This window comes from Pleurodeles waltl, chromosome 12 (genome assembly GCF_031143425.1).
Source record: "Pleurodeles waltl isolate 20211129_DDA chromosome 12, aPleWal1.hap1.20221129, whole genome shotgun sequence".
Taxonomy (NCBI): Eukaryota; Metazoa; Chordata; class Amphibia; order Caudata; family Salamandridae; genus Pleurodeles; species Pleurodeles waltl.
In genome coordinates this window covers 15,872,415-15,892,782 of record NC_090451.1, presented here as the reverse complement: position 1 = coordinate 15,892,782, position 20,368 = coordinate 15,872,415, and the positions used below count along the sequence as shown (strand labels likewise).

General features: G+C 47.5%; 1 protein-coding gene across 2 annotated transcripts in view; it reads left to right on the top strand.

Moving 5' to 3' along the window:
• The first annotated feature begins 2,135 nt into the window (after nucleotides 1–2,135).
• LOC138267777 (cold-inducible RNA-binding protein B-like) overlaps nucleotides 2,136–20,368 on the top strand; it is a 31,928-nt gene continuing 13,695 nt past the window's right edge. Inside the window, exons 1-5 of one of the 2 annotated variants that reach the window (XM_069216976.1) lie at nucleotides 2,136–2,287; nucleotides 9,680–9,790; nucleotides 10,054–10,160; nucleotides 10,777–10,900; nucleotides 11,102–11,201. In XM_069216976.1, coding sequence (XP_069073077.1) covers nucleotides 9,688–9,790; nucleotides 10,054–10,160; nucleotides 10,777–10,900; nucleotides 11,102–11,201 — 434 coding nt within the window. In that variant the 5' untranslated portion in view covers nucleotides 2,136–2,287; nucleotides 9,680–9,687. Of the gene's footprint in view, nucleotides 2,288–2,461; nucleotides 2,662–9,679; nucleotides 9,791–10,053; nucleotides 10,161–10,776; nucleotides 10,901–11,101; nucleotides 11,202–20,368 lie in introns of those variants that run through there. The other variant, XM_069216977.1, reaches the window with a different exon arrangement.

Below are 20,368 nucleotides of genomic sequence, written 5' to 3'. Positions count from 1 at the left end.
TTTTAGAGATGGGGAGCGACCCATCAGGCAAGGGTCGCTCCCCTTGGGGGGCAAATTGTATTTAGGCCATTTCTGCCCCCCCTGGGGCCGGCTGAGCTAGAGGCCAAAATCTACAGGTAGGCACTTCGCAAAAAACACCTCTGTTTTCTTCCAAAATTTTTGATGTGTCCACGTTGCGCTTTGGGGTGTTTCCTGTCACGGGCGCTAGGCCTACCTACGCACGCAAGTGAGGTATCATTTTTATCTGGAGCTGGGTGGAAGGAAATTTGTGGCTCCTCTCAGATTCCAGAACTTTCTGCCACAGAAATGTGAGGAACATGTGTTTTTTTAGCCAAATTTTGAGGTTTGCAAAGGATTCTGGGTAACAGAACCTGGTCCGAGCCCCGCAAGTCACCCCTCCTTGGATTCTCCTAGGTCTCTAGTTTTCAGAAATGCACAGGTTTGGTAGGTTTCCCTAGGTGCCGGCTGAGCTAGAGGCCGAAATCTACAGTTAGGCACTTCGCAAAAAACACCTCTGTTTTCTTCCAAAATTTTGGATGTGTCCACGTTGCGCTTTGGGGTGTTTCCTGTCGCGGGCGCTAGGCCTACCCACGCAAGTGAGGTATCATTTTTATCGGGAGACTTGGGGGAACGCTGGGTGGAAGGAAATTTGTGGCTCCTCTCAGATTCCAGAACTTTCTGCCACAGAAATGTGAGAAACATGTGTTTTTTTAGCCAAATTTTGAGGTTTGCAAAGGATTCTGGGTAACAGAACCTGGTCCGAGCCCCGCAAGTCACCCCTCCTTGGATTCCCCTAGGTCTCTAGTTTTCAGAAATGCACAGGTTTGGTAGGTTTCCTTAGGTGCCGGCTGAGCTAGAGGCCAAAATCTGCAGGTAGGCACTTCGCAAAAAACACCTCTGTTTTCTTTCGCATTTTGGGGCGTTTCCTGTCGCGGGCCCTAGGCCTACCCACACAAGTGAGGTATCATTTTTATCGGGAGACTTGGGGGAACATAGATTAGCAAAACAAGTGCTATTGCCCCTTGTCTTTCTCTACATTTTTTCCTTCCAAATATAGGAGAGTGTGTAAAAAAGACATCTATTTGAGAAATTCCCTATAATTCACATGCTAGTATGGTCACCCCGGAATTCAGAGATGTGAAAATAACCACTGCTCCTCAGCACCTTATCTTGTGCCCTTTTTGGAAATACAAAGGTTTTCTTGATAGCAATTTTTTACTCTTTATATTTCAGCAAATTAATTGCTGTATACCCGGTATAGAATGAAAACGCACTGCAGGGTGCAGCTCATTTATTGGCTCTGGGTTCCTCGGGTTCTTGATGAACCTACAAGCCCTATATATCCCCGCAACCAGAGGAGTCCACCAGACGTAACGGTATATTGCTTTCCATAATCTGACATTGCAGGGAAAAGTTACAGAGTAAAACGTAGAGAAAAATGGATGTTTTTTTCACCTCAATTTCAATATTTTTCTTTTTCAGCTGTTATTTTCTGTAGGAAACCCTTGTAGGATCTACACAAATGACCCCTTGCTGAATTCAGAATTTTGTCTACTTTTCAGAAATGGTTAGTTTTCTGGGATCCAGCATTGGTTTCATGCCCATTCCTGTCACTGACTGGAAGGAGGCTGAAAGCACAAAAAATTGCAAAAATGGGGTATGTCCCAGTAAAATGCCAAAATTGTGTTGAAAAATTGGGTTTTCTGATTCAAGTCTGCCTGTTCCTGAAAGCTAGGAAGCTGCTGAGTTTAGCACTGCAAACCCTTTGTTGATGCCATTTTCAGGGGGAAAAGCACAAGCCTTCTTCTGCAGCCCTTTTTTCCAATTTTTTTTAAAAAAACGAAATTTTCACTGTATTTTGCCCAATTTCTTGGCCTCCTTCTGGGGAACCCACAAAGTCTGGGTACCTCTAGAATCCCTAGGATGTTGGAAAAAAAGGACGCAAATTTGGCTTGGTTAGCTTATGTTGACAAAAAGTTATGAGGGCCTAAGCGCGAACTGCCCCAAATAGGCAAAAAAAGGCCTGGCACAGGAGGGGGAAAAGGCCTGGCAGCGAAGGGGTTAAGAGCTTATTTACTCACTCTCCGCCATCTTGTGGCCAGGCATCGTCATCGCTCCTATACGGATTATGGGAGCGGAGACGTTTGCCTGACTTTGACACGGACGAGCAGGCGCGTGCCGTCTCATCGTGAGGTCATATATTAATATTCATGAGAAGAGGCAAGGTATAAACTAGAGCGAGCTCTGGGCGCCCGTGAGTCGCCGAGGCCGTGCTGTCCGCTGCTAGGTAAGGGCCGCTGGCCTAGAGGTATGTTCGCAGCCGCTCTAGAAGGTTTGACGCGCGGCCCCGCCGCTCGCGGCGGTCGAGGTTTTATGACATCAGAGGGAGCGCGGTGGGCTCGCTTGCGAAGTGACGTCATATCGCCGTTTCCCACCGAGACGGGGGTCTTTACCCTGGCGCGCGGCTCCTAAAATGGCGGCGCGCGGCGGCCATTTTAGGGCGGCCGGAGCGAAGGGCGCAGCCGGAGACCCGCCGCGCGTGACGCGACCCCCGCAGGCGTCTGCGGCGAAGCGGGCGCTGCCGGGGCGCCGCCCGCCGTGTTACTCCGTGCGGCGATGCCGCTATAGGCCTCCCCGGCCGCGGCGCCTCTCGAGCGGAAGGTTGGTATCCGACGTGTGTCTCGCGGGGCTTCGGACGGTATCTGCGGCCCCCCTGCGGTTCCCGTGTAACTGTCGGCGGGGGCGCTCCGGCGAGAGCCCGGGCGGGCTGGGGGTGTCCTGCGCTCGGACCCCGGGAGAGCGGGCCGCGGCCCCTGCCCTCTCTGAGCACCGCCGGACCTGCTCCCAGCCCGCAGGGCTGCTCCAGAGACCGGCAGCCAGAGGGTTCATGTGCGAACTCGGCACCGCCGCGCAACTTCATGGAAATGCTACCTGCCCTGACGCAACCCCCGTAGAGCGCGCACGAGGAGCAGCTCCGGGAGCCCCCGAGACCGGGAGCCTCCGGGACCGGGAGCTCGAGACCGGCAGCCCCCGAGACCGGCAGCCCCCGAGACCGGCAGCCCCCGAGACCGGGAGCCCCCGAGACCGGGAGCCACCGAGACCGGGAGCCTCTGAGACCGAGACCGGGAGCCTCCGGGACCGGGAGCCACCGAGACCGGGAGCCTCTGAGACCGAGACCGGGAGCTTCCGGGACCGGGAGCCACCGGGACCGGGAGCCACCGAGACCGGGAGCCTCCGAGACCGGGAGCTCGAGACCGGGGCCCCCCGAGAGCGGCAGCCCCCGAGACCGGGAGCTTCCGGGACCGGGAGCGCCCGAGACCGGGAGCCCCCGAGACCGGCAGCCCCCGAGACCGGCAGCCCCCGAGACCGGGAGCCTCCGGGACCGGGAGCCCCCGAGACCGGGAGCCTCTGAGACCGAGACCGGGAGCTTCCGGGACCGGGAGCCTCCGGGAGCCTCCGGGAGCTTCCGGGACCGGGAGCCTCCGAGACCTAGCCCGGAAGGAAGGCGCTGGGAAGCGTAACTGCTAAAAAGAACATGCTCGACAAGACCGTTACTGCCCCAGTCCCAACCAACCGCACGGAGATCTATTGTAGTGTTTACTTGTAGAAGGATGTACTTTCAGCTCACAATCAGTTGTGGAAAATAAGCCTCTTATCAGGAGCAGAGCCCCCAAGACAGGTTCAACCATTTTAAACCGGTGCGTGTAGGTCATTTGCATGTGACCTGATGTAGGAAAGTACCCTCCTTTGGCATGAAAACCCCCACTTTTTGTCTGCTGTCAGTGTGCATGGACAACTTTCACTGGGAGCCTGCTAACCAGGACCCCAGTGATTTTGCTCGCTTCCTCTAAATTTGGTTGCCTAGGACTTTGCACCGCTCCAAGCACTCCTCTTCAGCTCCTGGACTCCACTTCTGGGCTTTCTTCCCTCGTGGACATGGTTCTGCATCTAAACAAGGGTGGGTAGGGTCTCCTGCCCCACTGGACACTCCATCGTGGCCTGGCTCTGTCCCCTTCTTTTGCAGGTCCTCTTCTACCAGAATCCACCTTTTGGTTTCTTCCTGTCTGGTCCCATTCTTGTACAATCTTTTCCCCAGTCCTTGGGAAAACCAGGTGCTTACCTGTGCTCACCTCTTGGGGTTCCCAGTTCCTCCAGCTCCCCTCAAACAACTGTATATCATTGGGTGGGGGACTGAATCTTGCATTCCACGTTCTTAGTATATGATGTGGCTCTCCCCTAGGGCCCTTACTATTGTTACTAAGTATTGCCAATGCTTGTTGTTTCTATGGTATTTTCTGATTCTTATTGTGTATATAATTAGTGTGTACATACTGCCAGTTGAGAGGAACTGCCTAGAAGTATACTAGTGTTACTATAATAAAGTACCTTTTTTTTTTTTTTTTTTTTTTTTTTTTTTTTGTAACACTGTTCTTTCATGTATGATAGTGCTGTGTGACTACAGTGGTTTGCGTAAGCCTTGTATATATACTAGATAAGCTTTGGCTGCTCATCCATAGTTACTTATACAGACCCCTGGCTTCCTAGACTCTGCCTACACTTCACTAGTGTTAACACCGTAGGTGCTCACCACGCACCAGGCGCTTTCTACACCTGCAAGTTAGTAGTCATAACTTCAATCATTACTTGAAAATTTAGCTCTCGCACTTTTTGGTCCCAACCTAAAGTTTCTATGCCTTTTAATAATGTTTGACTAAAAAGAACTATGTGGTACTAAGCCTATACATGGTGTCATTAACGAAAGTCAAAACGCTGTTATGTTTTAATAAGGAACATTTACTGCCTTTACCACAAAAGTTGGCCAAGTACCAGAATTTAAGTTGCTGCATGTTAAGCAGTTACACAGGTTCTACTAGATGTTTTGGGAGAGGCAGAATACAAACCTGCTGCTGCTAGCTACTTGGTTAATTGTAACATTAATCATGAGATTCATCCTGCCGGTCGTAACCAGGGCACGGGAAATGTTAATGTTAATCTCCGCCCATGTTTAGAATGTCTGGTCCCAGCATTCTCGATTTATTGTACCTTGTTAATTTGGTTCAAGAGACAAGGATACAGTCAACTGGCGTAATCAAGATGTGGCAGACATGGCCATGTTTGTGCTTACATCCTTTTAGATAAACTCCAAGAATAGGAAAGTAAGCCTTTCAAGTGCTCATCGCATGATAAGAGGCCCGAGTCGCGCTGAGTTGGGTTTGGAGTGAGAGGCTGGTATCCACGATCGCACAAGTCTTTTCAGGTCTGTCAAGGTGGTAGGTGTGACACTGTCTCAAGAAGCCATTGGCAACTATGTTCAGGTTCTCATTAGAAACTTCACATCTCAAACAGTTTGTAAGAAACTCCCTGATGTTTGTGTGTGCAGTTCGTCATCCTTAGACGACAACGCATACTGGTATATGGAACAACCAACATGTTTTTGGAGGACTTGGTGAAGGTTTGGCAACCAAGCAGGCAAACTGTAAAAGCTAAATAATGAATATCCGATCATTCAGATGGGTTAACCTATCAAATGCAGCGTGCCTTGAAATTTTCTTGAATACTTCTTTACGGAGATCGCTCACACCCCTGTATTGTGCTCTTTATACTACATGCTTTCATCTCACCCGGCCCTATACTCTTATTTGAGATGTCCTTGTGTCCAACAGCACACCTTCGCTGGTTCTGCACTCTTGTGTAGCTCTCAACCAACCAAACCAAAGGTGGCTTCTGACATCCGACTCTGATACTTCTCCTCTTAGAGATGACTAATAACTTCTTTTTTTTTTAATAATCTGCTGTTTAGCCATTTGTTCGTCCCCTTTGTTTCTTGCCCCTTTGTTGTAAATCTCTTGTTCTTCCTACAATCTCTCTGCTTCTTCGTCCACTTTCCCTTCTGCTTAGTAATGCATCTCTCTTGCCACATACTCCTTCCTTTTCTAGCACCCTGCTTTCACACCCTCTTTTGCTGTTGCTTAATTTAAAGTACTTTCTGTAAACCTATCTTGCTCATTTAACTACAGTTATGTGTAAATCGCTCAAATACCTTCAGTTCTAATGGTGCTATAGAAGACTACATAACTAAACAAGTGAGATGTTTCAAACGCTTACCAATAGGTGCACTCCACAGGAAAATAATCTCTGCACAGCTACCCCAACACTAATGGTGACTCTACTCAGAAACTTCCTTACAGGGGGACATCAGATGTCCATGCTCCTTCAAGTTTTCTCTATGAAAGTCAAACACTCCCCAGTGTGACCAGCGAGTGTGCTATCAGACAAAAGTAGGGTTGCAATCAGGGCAAGGACGTTGACCATAAAACTCACAAATCTACAATGCCATCTATAGAAACAGATCACTCCTGGGGGCAATTGAGCATCATGTAATTACAACTCAAATTCTGCTACTCAGTTATTGGATGAACCTGCAGCTGTCTCAATCCTCAGTCATTTCTAGGAGAGATCATTTCATACTTTTGGCCACTTCACTCTAATACATGCTGTCAAACTGAGGATCAACTTTGAGGGAATTGATCTGCAGTGATTCACATCATATCTGAAGAACACAGTTCACTTGTTCCACTTGTGGTCTTCCAGGCCTGAGAATCTATCCCCTGCGGTACCCTAAGAATCAAAATCAGTAAGCCTCAATCTTCATATGGAGCTCTGGAAAGTTCTGCTGCTTAGCATGGGCATCAGTTATTTATTGGGCAAAAGGCGACTTTAATCCTCAGCATCGACCATCTGAAGAGTTGGCTTCTTGCCTTTTTAAGCTTGGATGTCCCATCGGCTAACTCAAGCTGAACCCCACCAACACAAAGTCTGTACTGATTTCCAGAAGATGCGAACAGCAGATCATGACAAGCTCTTGTGAGATGAACATTAGCCCATTACTGACTAATGGCAGCAATTGGGCTTCTAGATTTTGTGCGACGTTCGTCCTTGAGCTAAAACTGTCAAAGACTGTGTGTCACTAGCCGACTGAAGCAGTGCCACCTCTTGATTGTGGTAAAGTTCTGCTGGCTAACGCCCCAAGGCCTACCTGGCACCCATGAAGTGCACCCTACATGTCGGGCCATTTCATCACTGGACCTACGTTTGATAACTTGGTCTTCAGATAAACCATATGACAGGTTGCTGGGGGGTCCAGGCAAAATCCTGGTTGATCATAGAAGGCAGCCATTAGTCACTGACCGCTGGGGGACATAGGCCTGCCGCTAATTGAGTCAAGTAATTTATTTATAAAACATATTTATATAGAGAAGACCTAGCCAAATGTATAATAGTGTTTCACAAATAACAGAAATTGAAGATAAGCACAGTAACGGCATGGACTGGAGTTTAGAGATAAGCAATTATTATGTTTTTGTACAGAGTAGTCCTATCGTGTCGCGGTGTGTGAAATACAAAGTCATGTTTTTTTTTTTTTTTTTTTTAGGTTGAGCATAGCGTGCAAGCGCTGCTCTTCTCGACATGTAACATATTCTGTGGGCTTTAACCACTCCCATCTCATGCCCATCACTTTCATTGGTTCCTCGGCCTGCCTTTCAAAAATCCATTGATGTTGTTGGTAAATGCTTTACATTTGTCCCGCCTTGAGGCTAGTTTGTTATCGTCTTGGAGACTGACTCTGTTACATGGATTATTGCACATTTTGCCATGTACCTTAGTGTGGTGCACTATTTTTCTTTTACCTCACCACTTCGTATTGCGTGGCCGTATGTTGTTTCTTCCTCTTCCTTGTTTTTGGGCATCTTGCTGTTTCTTTGCAATGCCTGCAAGGTCTTTTTTGTTTATTATTTTTTTTTTAAAGTTTTATGTAGCGTGAACTCGACATGAAGCTATTGGAGTACTGTTATTTTTTTTATTTTGCAGTTTAATGTACTGCAAACAGGACACACAGGTATTAGACCACTTTATTGTTTTTGCTGTTTTATATTGCGCAAATTCAATACAAAGGTATTACATCACTTTACATGAGCACCGGTTACATTACACAAGAACACATTCATTTTTGGTAGCAAGGGGATATTAAGTGATTTGCCCAGAATCACAGGATGTTGAGCCATCACCGATACTCGAACCGTGTTCCTTAGCTCCAAAGTTGACAGCTCTGGCCCTCGGGCCACATCATCTCTCCTAGGGTTCTTTGTCTGGTGAGTGTTAGGGCAGTCTGGGAATAACGCTTTTTTTTTAAATATATATGTAGTGCTTGGTAATACAGGTTGTGCCATTTTATAGCACTGCAGAGCAGGTGCCATTTGTAACAAAATTGCTATAATTTATTTGCATCGACCTTGCAGAGAAGAAGAGGTGAAAAAGTAAGTCAGGATTGTAATCTGTGACATTCTCGTTCTGTCAAGACCTCTGCAGAGTGGGTGCTTTAACCATCTGACTTGAGTAGAGCTTAACACTAGCTAATAACACGTGCTCTTGATGACCTCAGGAGGGCCACCAACCAAGCACATATGTTGGATCTAGGCAAAAAGATGGTGAAAGGTGTTGTCTCCAAAATGGTGAAAAAGGAGACGTGACTCCAGACCGAAGCACTTCACAGCCTCAAGCTTGATAGCAAAAACCATCTAGCCTTTGGACGTAAATTGGGCCTCTTCAAATAGTTGAGTTAGTAGAGGCAGCTATTTTCCTAACCCAGATGCTAACACAATGCCGCCACAGTGAGAGGAGCAGCGTATCAGGGCACAGAAGTGTAGCAAACGCCATCAGTTCCTCTTCTCTAGAATTCACTGGCATCCTGGCTTTGACAGTCCCCTCACAGCTACTGCGACCTTTCACTTCCAGAGGTGCTTTCTAAAAAATCGCCCGCATAGCACAGCTTCCCGTTTAGAGGCTCCACCTCTATACCCCAACAGTCGCTGTCACAGGTGCAGAACGCTTCCCCATCACCCTCTGGACTCCTGTGTGTAATATCCTAGCCAGTCTGTAGGAATGATGCAAAAACACTCCCAAGATGGCAGCCTTGTTGTGTCCTCTCTCCTGTAGCGACAGGCCTCGGAGGGATGCTGTGGCACCTAGCAAACATCCACTACACTCTGAACCAAAACACATAGGTAAAAGGCTGTCATTTACAATGCCACTAGCTCTAACCCTCACAAATGGGAGACCTATTGCATTGCAAATGCTTGACATGGCTTGGGGTTTGCCTTTTGCCATCCCACTCTTGTTCTTTTTCTGGCATGCCCTGTTTTTTTTTTTTTTTTTTTTTTTTGTTGCCAGCAGCACATCCAGAAATATGTGGTGCCCAATGAGTTTTGCATGTGTTGCCAGCAGCGCCCAAAGCCTTCTGATTCCCCCGCACGTAGGAGTCAGTTATTTCTTTCAGAGCCCCTTATTGCATAAGCGCTATCATATTTACAGCTGTAACTCTGGTCCCAAAGGTCCTAGGACATTGTGTCTTTTAGTGAGTGTCATCATTTTATCTGCCTATAAATAAATATTTTCCTACTTTACATAATAAATTATAGAACCCACCTCCAGCTACTGTTTAACAGTTAATTGGCCCAAGACTCCAAGCATAAGCTTTGAATGTGCTTGTCAGGCTTTGCAACTATGGCTTATTGCTGTTGTATGTTCTTTGTTGCCTTGTTGGGGTGGTCTCTGCATGGAGGTGTTACTGTCACTTGGTTTCGATTGTTTCTGGTCTAACTGAGATGTGGCTTTATTTCAGTGTTCACCATGTCTTCTGATGAAGGAAAGCTTTTTATTGGTGGCCTCAATTACAACACAGATGAGCAGTCCTTGGAAGACGAATTTAGCAAGTATGGGCAGATCGCAGCAGGTGAGTGTGCCCGGCATGCTTATTCATTCTGCATGTTTAGATCAAACTATGTGTGAGAGAAGTTTTAGCACTCAGGGTAGGACTTTGAGCTGAAAAGGATTGTTACTGTAAGTAACAAGGTCACAAGTATGAATCCCGAAGGGTGTATGTTATCCTTTTTATCCTCTTTTAAAATGAGCACTGTGTCATTAAACAGTGGAGGTTCTGCCAGTGACTGAGCGAAGCAAGTGTTCTGCTAATGTCCCTTGTTTTCCACCCTCTAGTTGTGGTAGTAAGGGACCGAGACACCCAGAAGTCCAGAGGGTTTGGGTTTGTCACATTTGAGAGTGAAGATGATGCCAAGGATGCCTTACAGGCCATGGATGGGAAGGTGAGTGCTTCTTACACTCTTCTAAATAAAATGAAAAGGTTGTAATGTCCTGATAAAACTTGCAAATGGTAGCTTGTCAGCAGTGGAGCTCGCTGCCACTTACTGGTGTGTAGAAACAGTGGATCAGCTCAGTCTAGTTAAAGGTTTGAGGAGCAGCCGAACTTAAAGAGCAGAAACCTAGCAGCTGATAGCCGAGATGGCTTTGTGTTGAGACCAGATAACGTTTAGAATAGATCACTGGCTGCAAGCCTACTCTTTTATGTAAACCGGGGAATATTGTGGCTCGCACATTTGCGCAGGTTAACACTGGGGAATCTCCTAAAAGTAAAGTTTCCCTTAAACGATGCCGATTGGATTTTTTTCTATGAATCTGTACAGTTGTATCTGCATGAGTATAGCTTTGTGCTGCCGGGGGTGGGCGTGTTGAACTGCTTTATTCTCTGTGAAGCTCAGTGCAGCTTGACCTAATTGTGGACCACGGTGAAGCTTGCATGTAATGTTTCCTCCCCATGATGCCTAATGTTTGAGGTGTGCAGAAGCTTCGTTGGGGGGGTGGGGGGGGGGTTATGAATGCTGCTGGTGTTCTCATTTACACCCTGTGTTTGATTTTCCACAGACCATTGACGGGCGCCAGATTCGAGTTGACCATGCAGGCAAATCTTCAGACAGAAGCAGAGGTGCCTACAGAGGAGGATCTGGTGGCGGCCGAGGGTACTCGCGTGGGGGCAGAGGAGGACGGGGCAAGTCTTTTACATTTGTGATGCATGTGTACTGCGACAGGAAATGTATGGGTGGCCTCGTACAGCAGCTGGCTAGTGCTTCTGACAGGTTGGAAGCATGAGTTCAGGCCTTGGGGTTTAACATGCAGGACATTATTTCTAAGTATGGACATTGAGTCTTTTGCACGCTCTTGCTTAACTGGATGTGATACATTTTTTCAGGTGGTGATAGCTACAGCAGCAGTCGATCAGACTCGAGAACTGGAGGATATGGTGGCGGCGGATATGGTGGTGGATATGGATCGAGGGACTCTTACGGCAGGTAGGCGAGGGTGGGATATTATTGAATTAATTGGGTTGTTTTCTTTGTAAATGTAATTTTATTTTTGTTATCTTGCATGTTTGTCACACACAGACCTGTTTTTCATTTGACCTACCATCTAATCAAGGATTGCCAACCAAGACACTCAGCTAGCTTGTGCATTCTCTCTTTGAAATGTAACTAATCAAGTATTTCATGTAACAATTTATATCTAACTGATAATAAACAAAACCTTAAAACTCTGATCACTAACCCCTTGGAAAGCCTTAGAGGACCCACACACGTGTGTGTGTGTGTATATAAAAAAAAAATATATGCCTCCTTGGCATGGTTACCCCCTGACTTTTTGCCTTTGCTGATGCTAAGTTATGATTTGAAAGTGTGCTGGGACCTGCTAACCAGGCCCCAGCACCAGTGTTATTTCCCTAAACTGTACCTTTGTCTCCACAATTGGCACAAACCTGGCACTCAGATAAGTCCCTTGCAACAGGTACCCCTGGCACCAAGGGCCCTGATGCCAGGGAAGGTCTCTAAGGGCTGCAGCATGTCTTATGCCACCCTAGGGACCCCTCACTCAGCACATACACACTGCTTCACAGCTTGTGTGTGCTGGTGGGGAGAAAATGACTAAGTCGACATGGCACTCCCCTCAGAGTGCCATGCCAACCTCACACTGCCTGTGGCATAGGTAAGTCACCCCTCTAGCAGGCCTTACAGCCCTAAGGCAGGGTTCACTATACTACAGTTGAGGGCATAGGTGCATGAGCACTATGCCCCTACAGTGTCTAAGCAAAACCTTAGACATTGTAAGTGCAGGGTAGCCATAAGAGTATATGGTCTGGGAGTCTGTCAAACACCAACTCCACAGCACTATAATGGCTACACTGAAAACTGGGAAGTTTGGTATCAAATTTCTCAGCACAATAAATGCACACTGATGCCAGTGTGCACTTTATTGTAAAATACACCCAGAGGGCATCTTAGACATATCCCCCTTGAAAACATACCAGACTTCCAGTGTGGGCTGACTAGTTTTTGCCAGCCTGCCACACACCAGACATGTTGCTGGCCACATGGGGAGAGTGCCTTTGTCACTCTGTGGCTAGTAACAAAGCCTGTACTGGGTGGAGGTGCTTCTCACCTCCCTCTGCAGGACTACAGGGATGTGGAATTCCTATCGCCCGACGCCCGGGACATCTTGTTTGGGGTCAAGGGCAACAAGATTTTATGTTTACTTTGTCCTTGGTACAAGTAGACCCAACCCTCTGCAGCACAAACCCTTTGGCTGCCTGTTTACAGAGAGTGGAACTCTCTGCAGTTGAGGTAATGTGTTTCCAGAAGATAATGCTGTTCGAACTTGTATTTATGGTTCATTATTTGAAAACCTTCATTATTAGGGTGAGTGCTGTAAATAAATGTTTTAATGTCACACTTCACTACTGACGTTGGTTCAAGTACAAAAAAAAAAAACGTGTATACACATGTTTGAAAAGTTTAGGCTATGAGGCTAAGTATAATGCTCCCAGAATGCTCTCTGATTATATGCAAATGAAGTGTCATTTAGTAAAATGTTTTGATGCATGCTAGTATTTCCCAAAAATATTTCTAATGGAAAATCAGTGTAACCATTTTCAACACGATTATGGGAAGCATGAAAATAAACAAACACTGACAAAGCCAACTGATCTGACATATTTTTATAAGTCTTTTAGTTTCATCAATGCGTGTCTTTTTTTGACATGGCTTTTGTAACACTTTATTGTTGTGGGAGCTACCAGGTCCTCAACATTGTAACAAACACTGGCAAAAACCCCCCAAAACGTTTTTGAACTCTAAAAGCACATGTTGCCACCAGTGGCATAACAAAGGCCCGCAGCCGCCCTCCAGGGGGCCCCTTCAGCACAGCACCTGCCCTGAGTGAGTCTGGAGAGGGGGCTCCTCCATGTTCTTTGCAAAGGGGCACCCTCCAGTTTCATTACGTCACTGATTGCCACTGTAGTTCCTGACACTGAACAAAACTACTTTGTGTGCCAATATGCTCCTTGTGGAAGAGAAGAATGCGATCACTCACAGTAAAGCCAGCTGAAAGAGAGAGAAATAGAAGTTTAATAAAAACAAAATGTCTAAGTTAACACCAGACCTAATTAGGGACCAAGACCCACATGTAGGTAGCTTTTTGCATGTCGCAAACAGCGACTTTCGCTGTTTGCAACGTGCAAAAAGCACATTGCGATGCACAAACCCAGTTTTGCGATTCGGTAACCTGGTTACCGAATCGCAAAACGGGTTTGTGACTCGCAATTAGGAAGGGGTGTTCCCTTCCTAATTGCGACTCGCAGTGCAATGTAGGATTGTTTTGCGAATGCGGGCGCAAACCAATCTCAGTTTGCACCCATTTCAAATGGGTGCTAACACTTTCACAAAAGGAAAGGGGTCCCTCTGGGACCCCTTCCCCATTGTGAATGTCACTGTAAACATTTTTACAGAGCAGGCAGTGGTCCTGCGGACCACTGCCTGCTCTGAAAAAATGAAACGAAAACGTTTCATTTTTCGTTTTTGTAATGCATCTCGTTTTCCTTTAAGGAAAACGGGCTGCATTACAAAAAAAAAAACTGCTTTATTGAAAAGCAGTCACAGACATGGTGGTCTGCTGTCTCCAGCAGGCCACCATCCCTGTGAGGCCGCCATTCGCAAGGGGGTCGCAAATTGCGACCCACCTCATGATTATTCATGAGGTGAGCATTTGCGAAGCCCTTGCGAATCACAGATGGTGTCAGGGACACCATCCTACATTCGGATTTGCGACTCGCAATTTGCGGGTCACAAATCTGAACCTACCTACATGTGGCCCCAAATTCTTAAAGAAAGTCACAAAAGTGCACCCATGGTATATGTCGTACCCCTATAAAATATTTGTGAACTGTATTTTAGCATGGGTAAATACGCATGTGTAGATTTGCTCATGTGAAAATCTATTGAGCATTTGCAAGTTCATTTTCCCTCCAGCCACTTTCTTCCCAACCATGGAAGAAGTTCTAATTCTGCCATTGTCAGGAGTAAATGTCCAACCTTTCTTATTATGGGAAAATATTAGAGAGAAGCTGGTGAAAATCTTTAAAACATGCAGGTTAGTAGGTTTGCAGACTCAAAGGCATTCCAGCCCTGGAACTATTGCTTACTGCTTCCTCCAGCCCCAGTATGCAGATCTGCAGAAAGGTGGAGAAATAAGGAAATTGCTACAGTAGGGATTGAAACTGCTAGTATTCAAGCCCTACTATGGTAGTAGCCCTGGCATAATCAGAGAGGCTATTATCAGAGCTCTTACATAATGAGATTGCTGCTATAATTTGGCGCCACACTACATGGCACCAAAGGGACAAGTAGATCTTTTTACAGGACAAGTAGATTTGAGAAGCAACCTGTCCCGTGGACAAGTAGATATTTTAATAAATTCCACACCCCTGGACTAACACCTGGCAGTGAGCCTCAAAGGCTCACCCCCTTTGTTACAGCCCACAGGGCATCCCAGCTAGTGGAGATTCCAGCCACTGCCCCCACTTTTGGTGGCAAGGCTGGAGGTGATAATGAGAAACAAGGAGTCACCCCCCCGTGTCAGGACAGCCCCTAAGGTGTCCTGAGCTGAGGTGACTCTTACTTTTAGAAATCCTCCATCTTGTAGAAGGAGGCTTCCCCCAATAGGATTAGGGATGTGCCCCCCTCCCCTCCCTTCCCCCAGAACCGAGGAAGATAGATTCCTGCAACGTGAAGGACTGCTGACCTGAAGCCCTGCAGTGAAGACGGAGACAACTGATTTGGCCCCAGCGGCCTGTCTCCCTTCTTCGAAGAAAACTGCAACAGCGACGCATCCAACAGGGACCAGCGACCTCTGAAGCCTCAGGGGACTGCCCTGCATCTAAAGGACCAAGAAGCTCCCGAGAACAGCGGCCCTGTTCAACAAACTGCAACTTTCTGCAACAAAGAAGCAACTTTAAAGAACTCACTCTTCCCACCGGAAGCGTGAGACTTCACACTCTGCACCCGACGCCCCCGGCTCGAGCTCCAGAGAACTAACACTGCAGAGAGGACTCCCGGGCGACTGCGACTATGAGTAACCTGAAACGACAGCACCCCCACAGCGATGCCTGCAGAGAGGATCCAGAGGCTCCCCCTGAACGCGACTGCCTGGTAACACAGAACCAGACGGCTGGACCAAGCATTGCACCCGCAGCCCCCAGGACCGAAAGGAACCAACCTCCAGTGCAGGAGTGACCAGCAGACGGCCCTCTTCCTATCCCAGTGGTGGCTGGCCCAAGAAGCCCCCCTGTGCTGTGCCTGCATCGCCTAAGTGACCCCCGGGTCCCTTCATTGCTTTCAATAGCAAACCCAATGGCAATTTTGCACATTGCACCCGGTTGCCTCTGTGCCACTGAGGGTCTGTTTTGTGTGCCTGATTGTGTCCCCAGCCCCCGGTGCTCTGAGACCCCTCCCCCCACAAGGACGCGAGTACTTACCTGCCAGCAGACCAGACCTCTGCACCTGACTGGCCCTGTGTTGCTGGTGCCGTGACTTTGGGTGCCTTGAACCCCCAATGGTGGGCTGCCTATGCTCAGGAGACTGAACGTGGAAGTGCTTTACTTACCTCAGAAGCTTAACCATACTTATCTCCCCCATGAACTGTTGATTTTTGCACTGTCCACTTTTAAAATAGATCTGTGTGTCGATTGAATCCATTCCAGTGCACGGCTGAAGGTTTTCATGCCAGCACCAGTGGTCCACCTCAATGTAACAGGAGAACTGAATCCATTTCAGTGCACGGCCGAGGGTTTTCATGCCAGCAATGGTGGTCCACCTCAATGTAACAGGAGAACTGAATCCATTTCAGTGCACAGCTGAAGGTTTCATGCATGTATGGGTGTTGGACCTGAATTTCCATGTAGAATTGAATCCATTCCATTAAATAGCTGAAAGTTTTATCCTAGTAACGGTGGGGCACCTTGCTGTTCCATCAGCATTGAATCCTGGTGCATGCATAGCAAATGAAATAACAAAGCCGCATCACAAAATAAAATGCTGGATGGAGTGTTGGAACTTTTCAAACACTCACCCCCAGTCACAGATCTGGGTTTAATCCATCGTTATTTTGCTCACCATGCCACCCCAGTCTGGACCTAGCCATATACAAACCAGTCTAGGCCCGGCTCCCCACGGGAACAGTCAAGCCCGAGCTGCCAGGCCAGGCCCTCACTGGACCGGAAACAAGCATCCTGGGACCGGTTTCGGGGTAGGCCATTAGGTGTTAATGCAAGCATTCTAATGTCCCACACACAAGAAGAGTAAAGGGTAGAGCCACTCGGCGCTCCAGGAAACAGTCAGGAGTCTGCTGTAAGTTTCTCAAAATGGTTTATTTTGTTTGAATGTGTGATGACCACCCGGTAAGTGGCGGCCGCCCTTCTGTATGCAGTTATCATGTGAAGTTTGAAATCCACAAATTTTCAGTGTTTTTGGAAACTATTAATGTTGTATGTTTGTATTTACAGCATAAATGTTTAATGAAAGTAGTACGTGGAACAGTGCACTTGGAAAACAATCACTTCACATTTGTGCTGTAAGATAATAACAGTGAGCAATTCTGACAACATTCACACGTGGCTAAACATAGTACAGCATGTTGGGTTGAGTGATGTCTGTCACAAGCTTAAGTATGGACATGAGTTTGTGTTTCAAACACTTTCAACGTGCGGTACTGCAAGTACATATATTTATGTACTACAAACAAATTAATTGGGAATAGTGCACCACAAATAACAATATGATAGTCCCATTTTTTCATGTGAAGTTATTTGTGTCTTCTCTTGATAGGAGAATAAAGATAAGCCACAAATAAGTCCACATGAAAAAATGGGACTTTCATATTGTTATTTGTGGTGCACCGTTGGTAATTAAATTGTTTGCAGTTCCTTTTTGTTGAGAAGTGCACCTTGGCTGCAGGTGTTGGTAATGAGTGCACACTTAAGAAGTCTGCATTTGGCTATATATTAGGAAACAGAGGCCAGATGCGGTGAGTTGTAACCTGCCGACATTTGTGTATAGAGTATATATGTATTGATTGATTTTGAGCCTATTCCAGTCAGCATAAAGAAATATCAGTCCTGTTTCGATCCATCTCCTCACTTTCTGCCAGTCATCATCGTAACTAGAACCCGTTGTGTCAGTGGGACCAACATTGATTGTACAATGGCAATGTAGGTTGGAATAATCATTTGACTTTTTGAGTAACCTCGTTAAGGGGTCTTTTTTTTCCTTCAGACTGAACCTAAGGCGAGGGCAATCAAGAGTTTTTTTTAGGCTGTACCAGAGTAGATTGGAGAGAAGTTTCACTTGAGTGGTATGAAGCAAAAATAAAGTGGTTCCCATGCTTCAGTGCCCTGTGTGTATTTGACAATCTGAGTCTCTGAAGATGAATTGGAAACCTGTAATACACCAGCTATAAAATAAGGACACTGTTCAGATACTTTCATAGATGCTAAGCTGCACAGTACCCGCACACGACAGCGACCTCTGCCTAGCCATCAAACTTATGTAGGAAAGTGCCCTCTTTTTGGCATGGTTACCCCCACTTTTTGTCTGATGTCAGTATGTTTTGACTGTTCACTGGGATTCTGCTAGCCAGACCCCCAGTGACTGATCTCTCCCTCTAAATTTTGTTTCTGGGTCTTGCATCCACCTCCTTCCCCCCCAAATCACCATTTGCCATACTGGTGTCCCTACTATATGGTAACCAGGGCATTGGGGCACCAGGGGTTCCCCGTGGCCTGCAGCATGTAGTAGCTTATACCCATGGGAGCCAATGCAAAATGTGTCTGCAGGCCTGCCATTGCAGCCAGAATGAAAAGGTGATACAGTGACCAGGTGAAAGGTTGCAAGTCACCATATGGTAGGCCCTGCTAGCCCAGAGGGCAGGGTACAGGTACCTGTGTGTGTGAGGGCACTCCTCTATGAGCAGAGGCTATTTTACACTTGTACTAAACATAGGTCACTATCTATGTCCAGCTATATAATGGTAACCCTGAACCTGGGCATGTTTGGTATCAAGCATGTTGGAATCATACCCCAATACTGTTTGCCAGTATTGGTTGCATGATTCCATGCACTCGGGCTCCTTAGAGGACCCCCAGCATTGCTCCTACCAGTTGGCAGGGTTTTTCCGGGCAGTCCATGGTGCTGCCATCCTACAGACCGGTTTCTGCCCTCCTGCTATTTTACCAGCTCAAGCCCAGAAAGGCAGGGCAAAGGATTTCCTTTGGGAGAGGGAGGCAACACTCTCTACATCTCTACATTTGGAAATAGGTGTTACATGGCTTGGAAGGGCTAGCGCCCCCCCCCCCCCCCCCCCCCCCCCCAAATAAAAAGCCACTGGTATGCTGTGAAGGGCACATTTAATGCCCTTCATAAACCAGTCCACACCAGTTCAAACTGGACATTGGAAACAGGGGTAACTACTCCCCTGTGTAACTACTCCCCTGTCCATCACCACCCCAGGGGTGGTGCCCAGAACTCCTCAAGGGGGTCCCTTAATTCTGCCATCTTGAATCCTAGGCGGGCAGAGGCCTCTGGGAGCATCTAAGTGGCCAGGTCATGCAGGTGACGTCACAGCCTCTTCTTGATGGTGGTCACCTTGCTAGGTGACCAATCCCCCTCCAGGGTTATTTAGGGTCTCCCTCTTGGTTGGGTCCTCAGATTCAACGTGCAATATTCCAGCAGGACTGCTCTGCAATGTTTAGTTCGACTTCTGGCCACTGGAACCACAACTGGATTTCACTGGAACCTACAACCTGCGGCTACAGCGACAACTCTGCTCTGTAACATTGTTTCTCGAGCTCCTTCCAACAACTGCAACATTTCCCCGACTGTGCATCCTCTGAGGGCGACAAGTCTTCAACCTGCACAAGAGCAAGAAGTAATCTCCCTTGGTGTGAAGAAGTCACTCCCCTGCATCCGCAGGCACCAACTGCAATGACCACCGGCTGCGTGGATCTCCTCCAGAGCTGTGTGGATCCTGCATCACGGCTGGTGGTCTGGAGTGGTCCCCTTGGTCCTCTCTACCAGATGTCCAACTTGGGAGACAGTAAGTCTTTGCCTCTCCATGCAGGGCAGTACCCCTGTACACTGCAACTTCTGCAGCTAGGAAAGCTTGTTGGCATCTCCTCCAAGGTATCTTCAGGCTCCATGTAGCCCCAGCCACCAAGACTCTTCACTGCAATGCTTACCTCGCTGCATGCTTCTCCAGCTATGTGGGACTTCTTTCTAGGTGTGCTGCATGGGCCTCTCTGACTCCTACGCTTGCCGCCTGTGGGTCACCAGGGGGTTGGGGAAGGGCTTGGGGGGGGGGGGCGGGGAGACTGCCACCACTTCCTTTGACTCTCCTCACGGCTGAGGGTCACCTGGGACTCACCTCTATGGGTTGAGTCCCCCTGGAGCTTGCTGGTCCCCGCCAGCTTCACACTTCTCCTTCAACATTTGTCTATGCCAAGGCTTGGTGGTTTTTCCACACCACTGACTGACTGCAGTCGTTCTTCCGGTGTGGGATGTCGACTGAATCACTTCAGGATCTCTTTGGCTGCTACACTGCTGACTGTCTTCGTCCATCATCTACCTGGTCCTACATCCACAGATGGGTGGGGTAGTGGCTCCTGACACTCCAACGTGAACTGGACTTGGTCCCCTTCTTTTCCAGGTCTTCCCCTGCCAGGATCCACCTTTAGGATTTTTTAAAAAAAATTATTTTTATTAGATTTCTTGCAGCCTTGTCTGAGTCTTGCATTATCCTCTTCTGAAGTCCTTTTGGTGGGTTTGTGGGAGAACCAGGTACTTTGTACCTCTCTTCTGGTCTCTGGGGGGGGGGGGCACTCTGGTACTTTGTGGGTTTACTAGTTCCTCCAGCTCCCGCTACTGATTCCACTTTCTTGCGTGGTGGCCTGACTTCCACTTAGTATGTGGTTTGGTGTCCCCTCCCCTCTCTCAGGCCTTCAGTATTTTCTACTGCTTTCGCTGTTTTCTATTGCATCCTATGCTAATTCCTGACTTGTAATGTACATATAATAATGTGTTTTACTTGCATCCAGTCGGATTTTAGCCTATATAATATTTTGGTCTTTGTTACTATAATA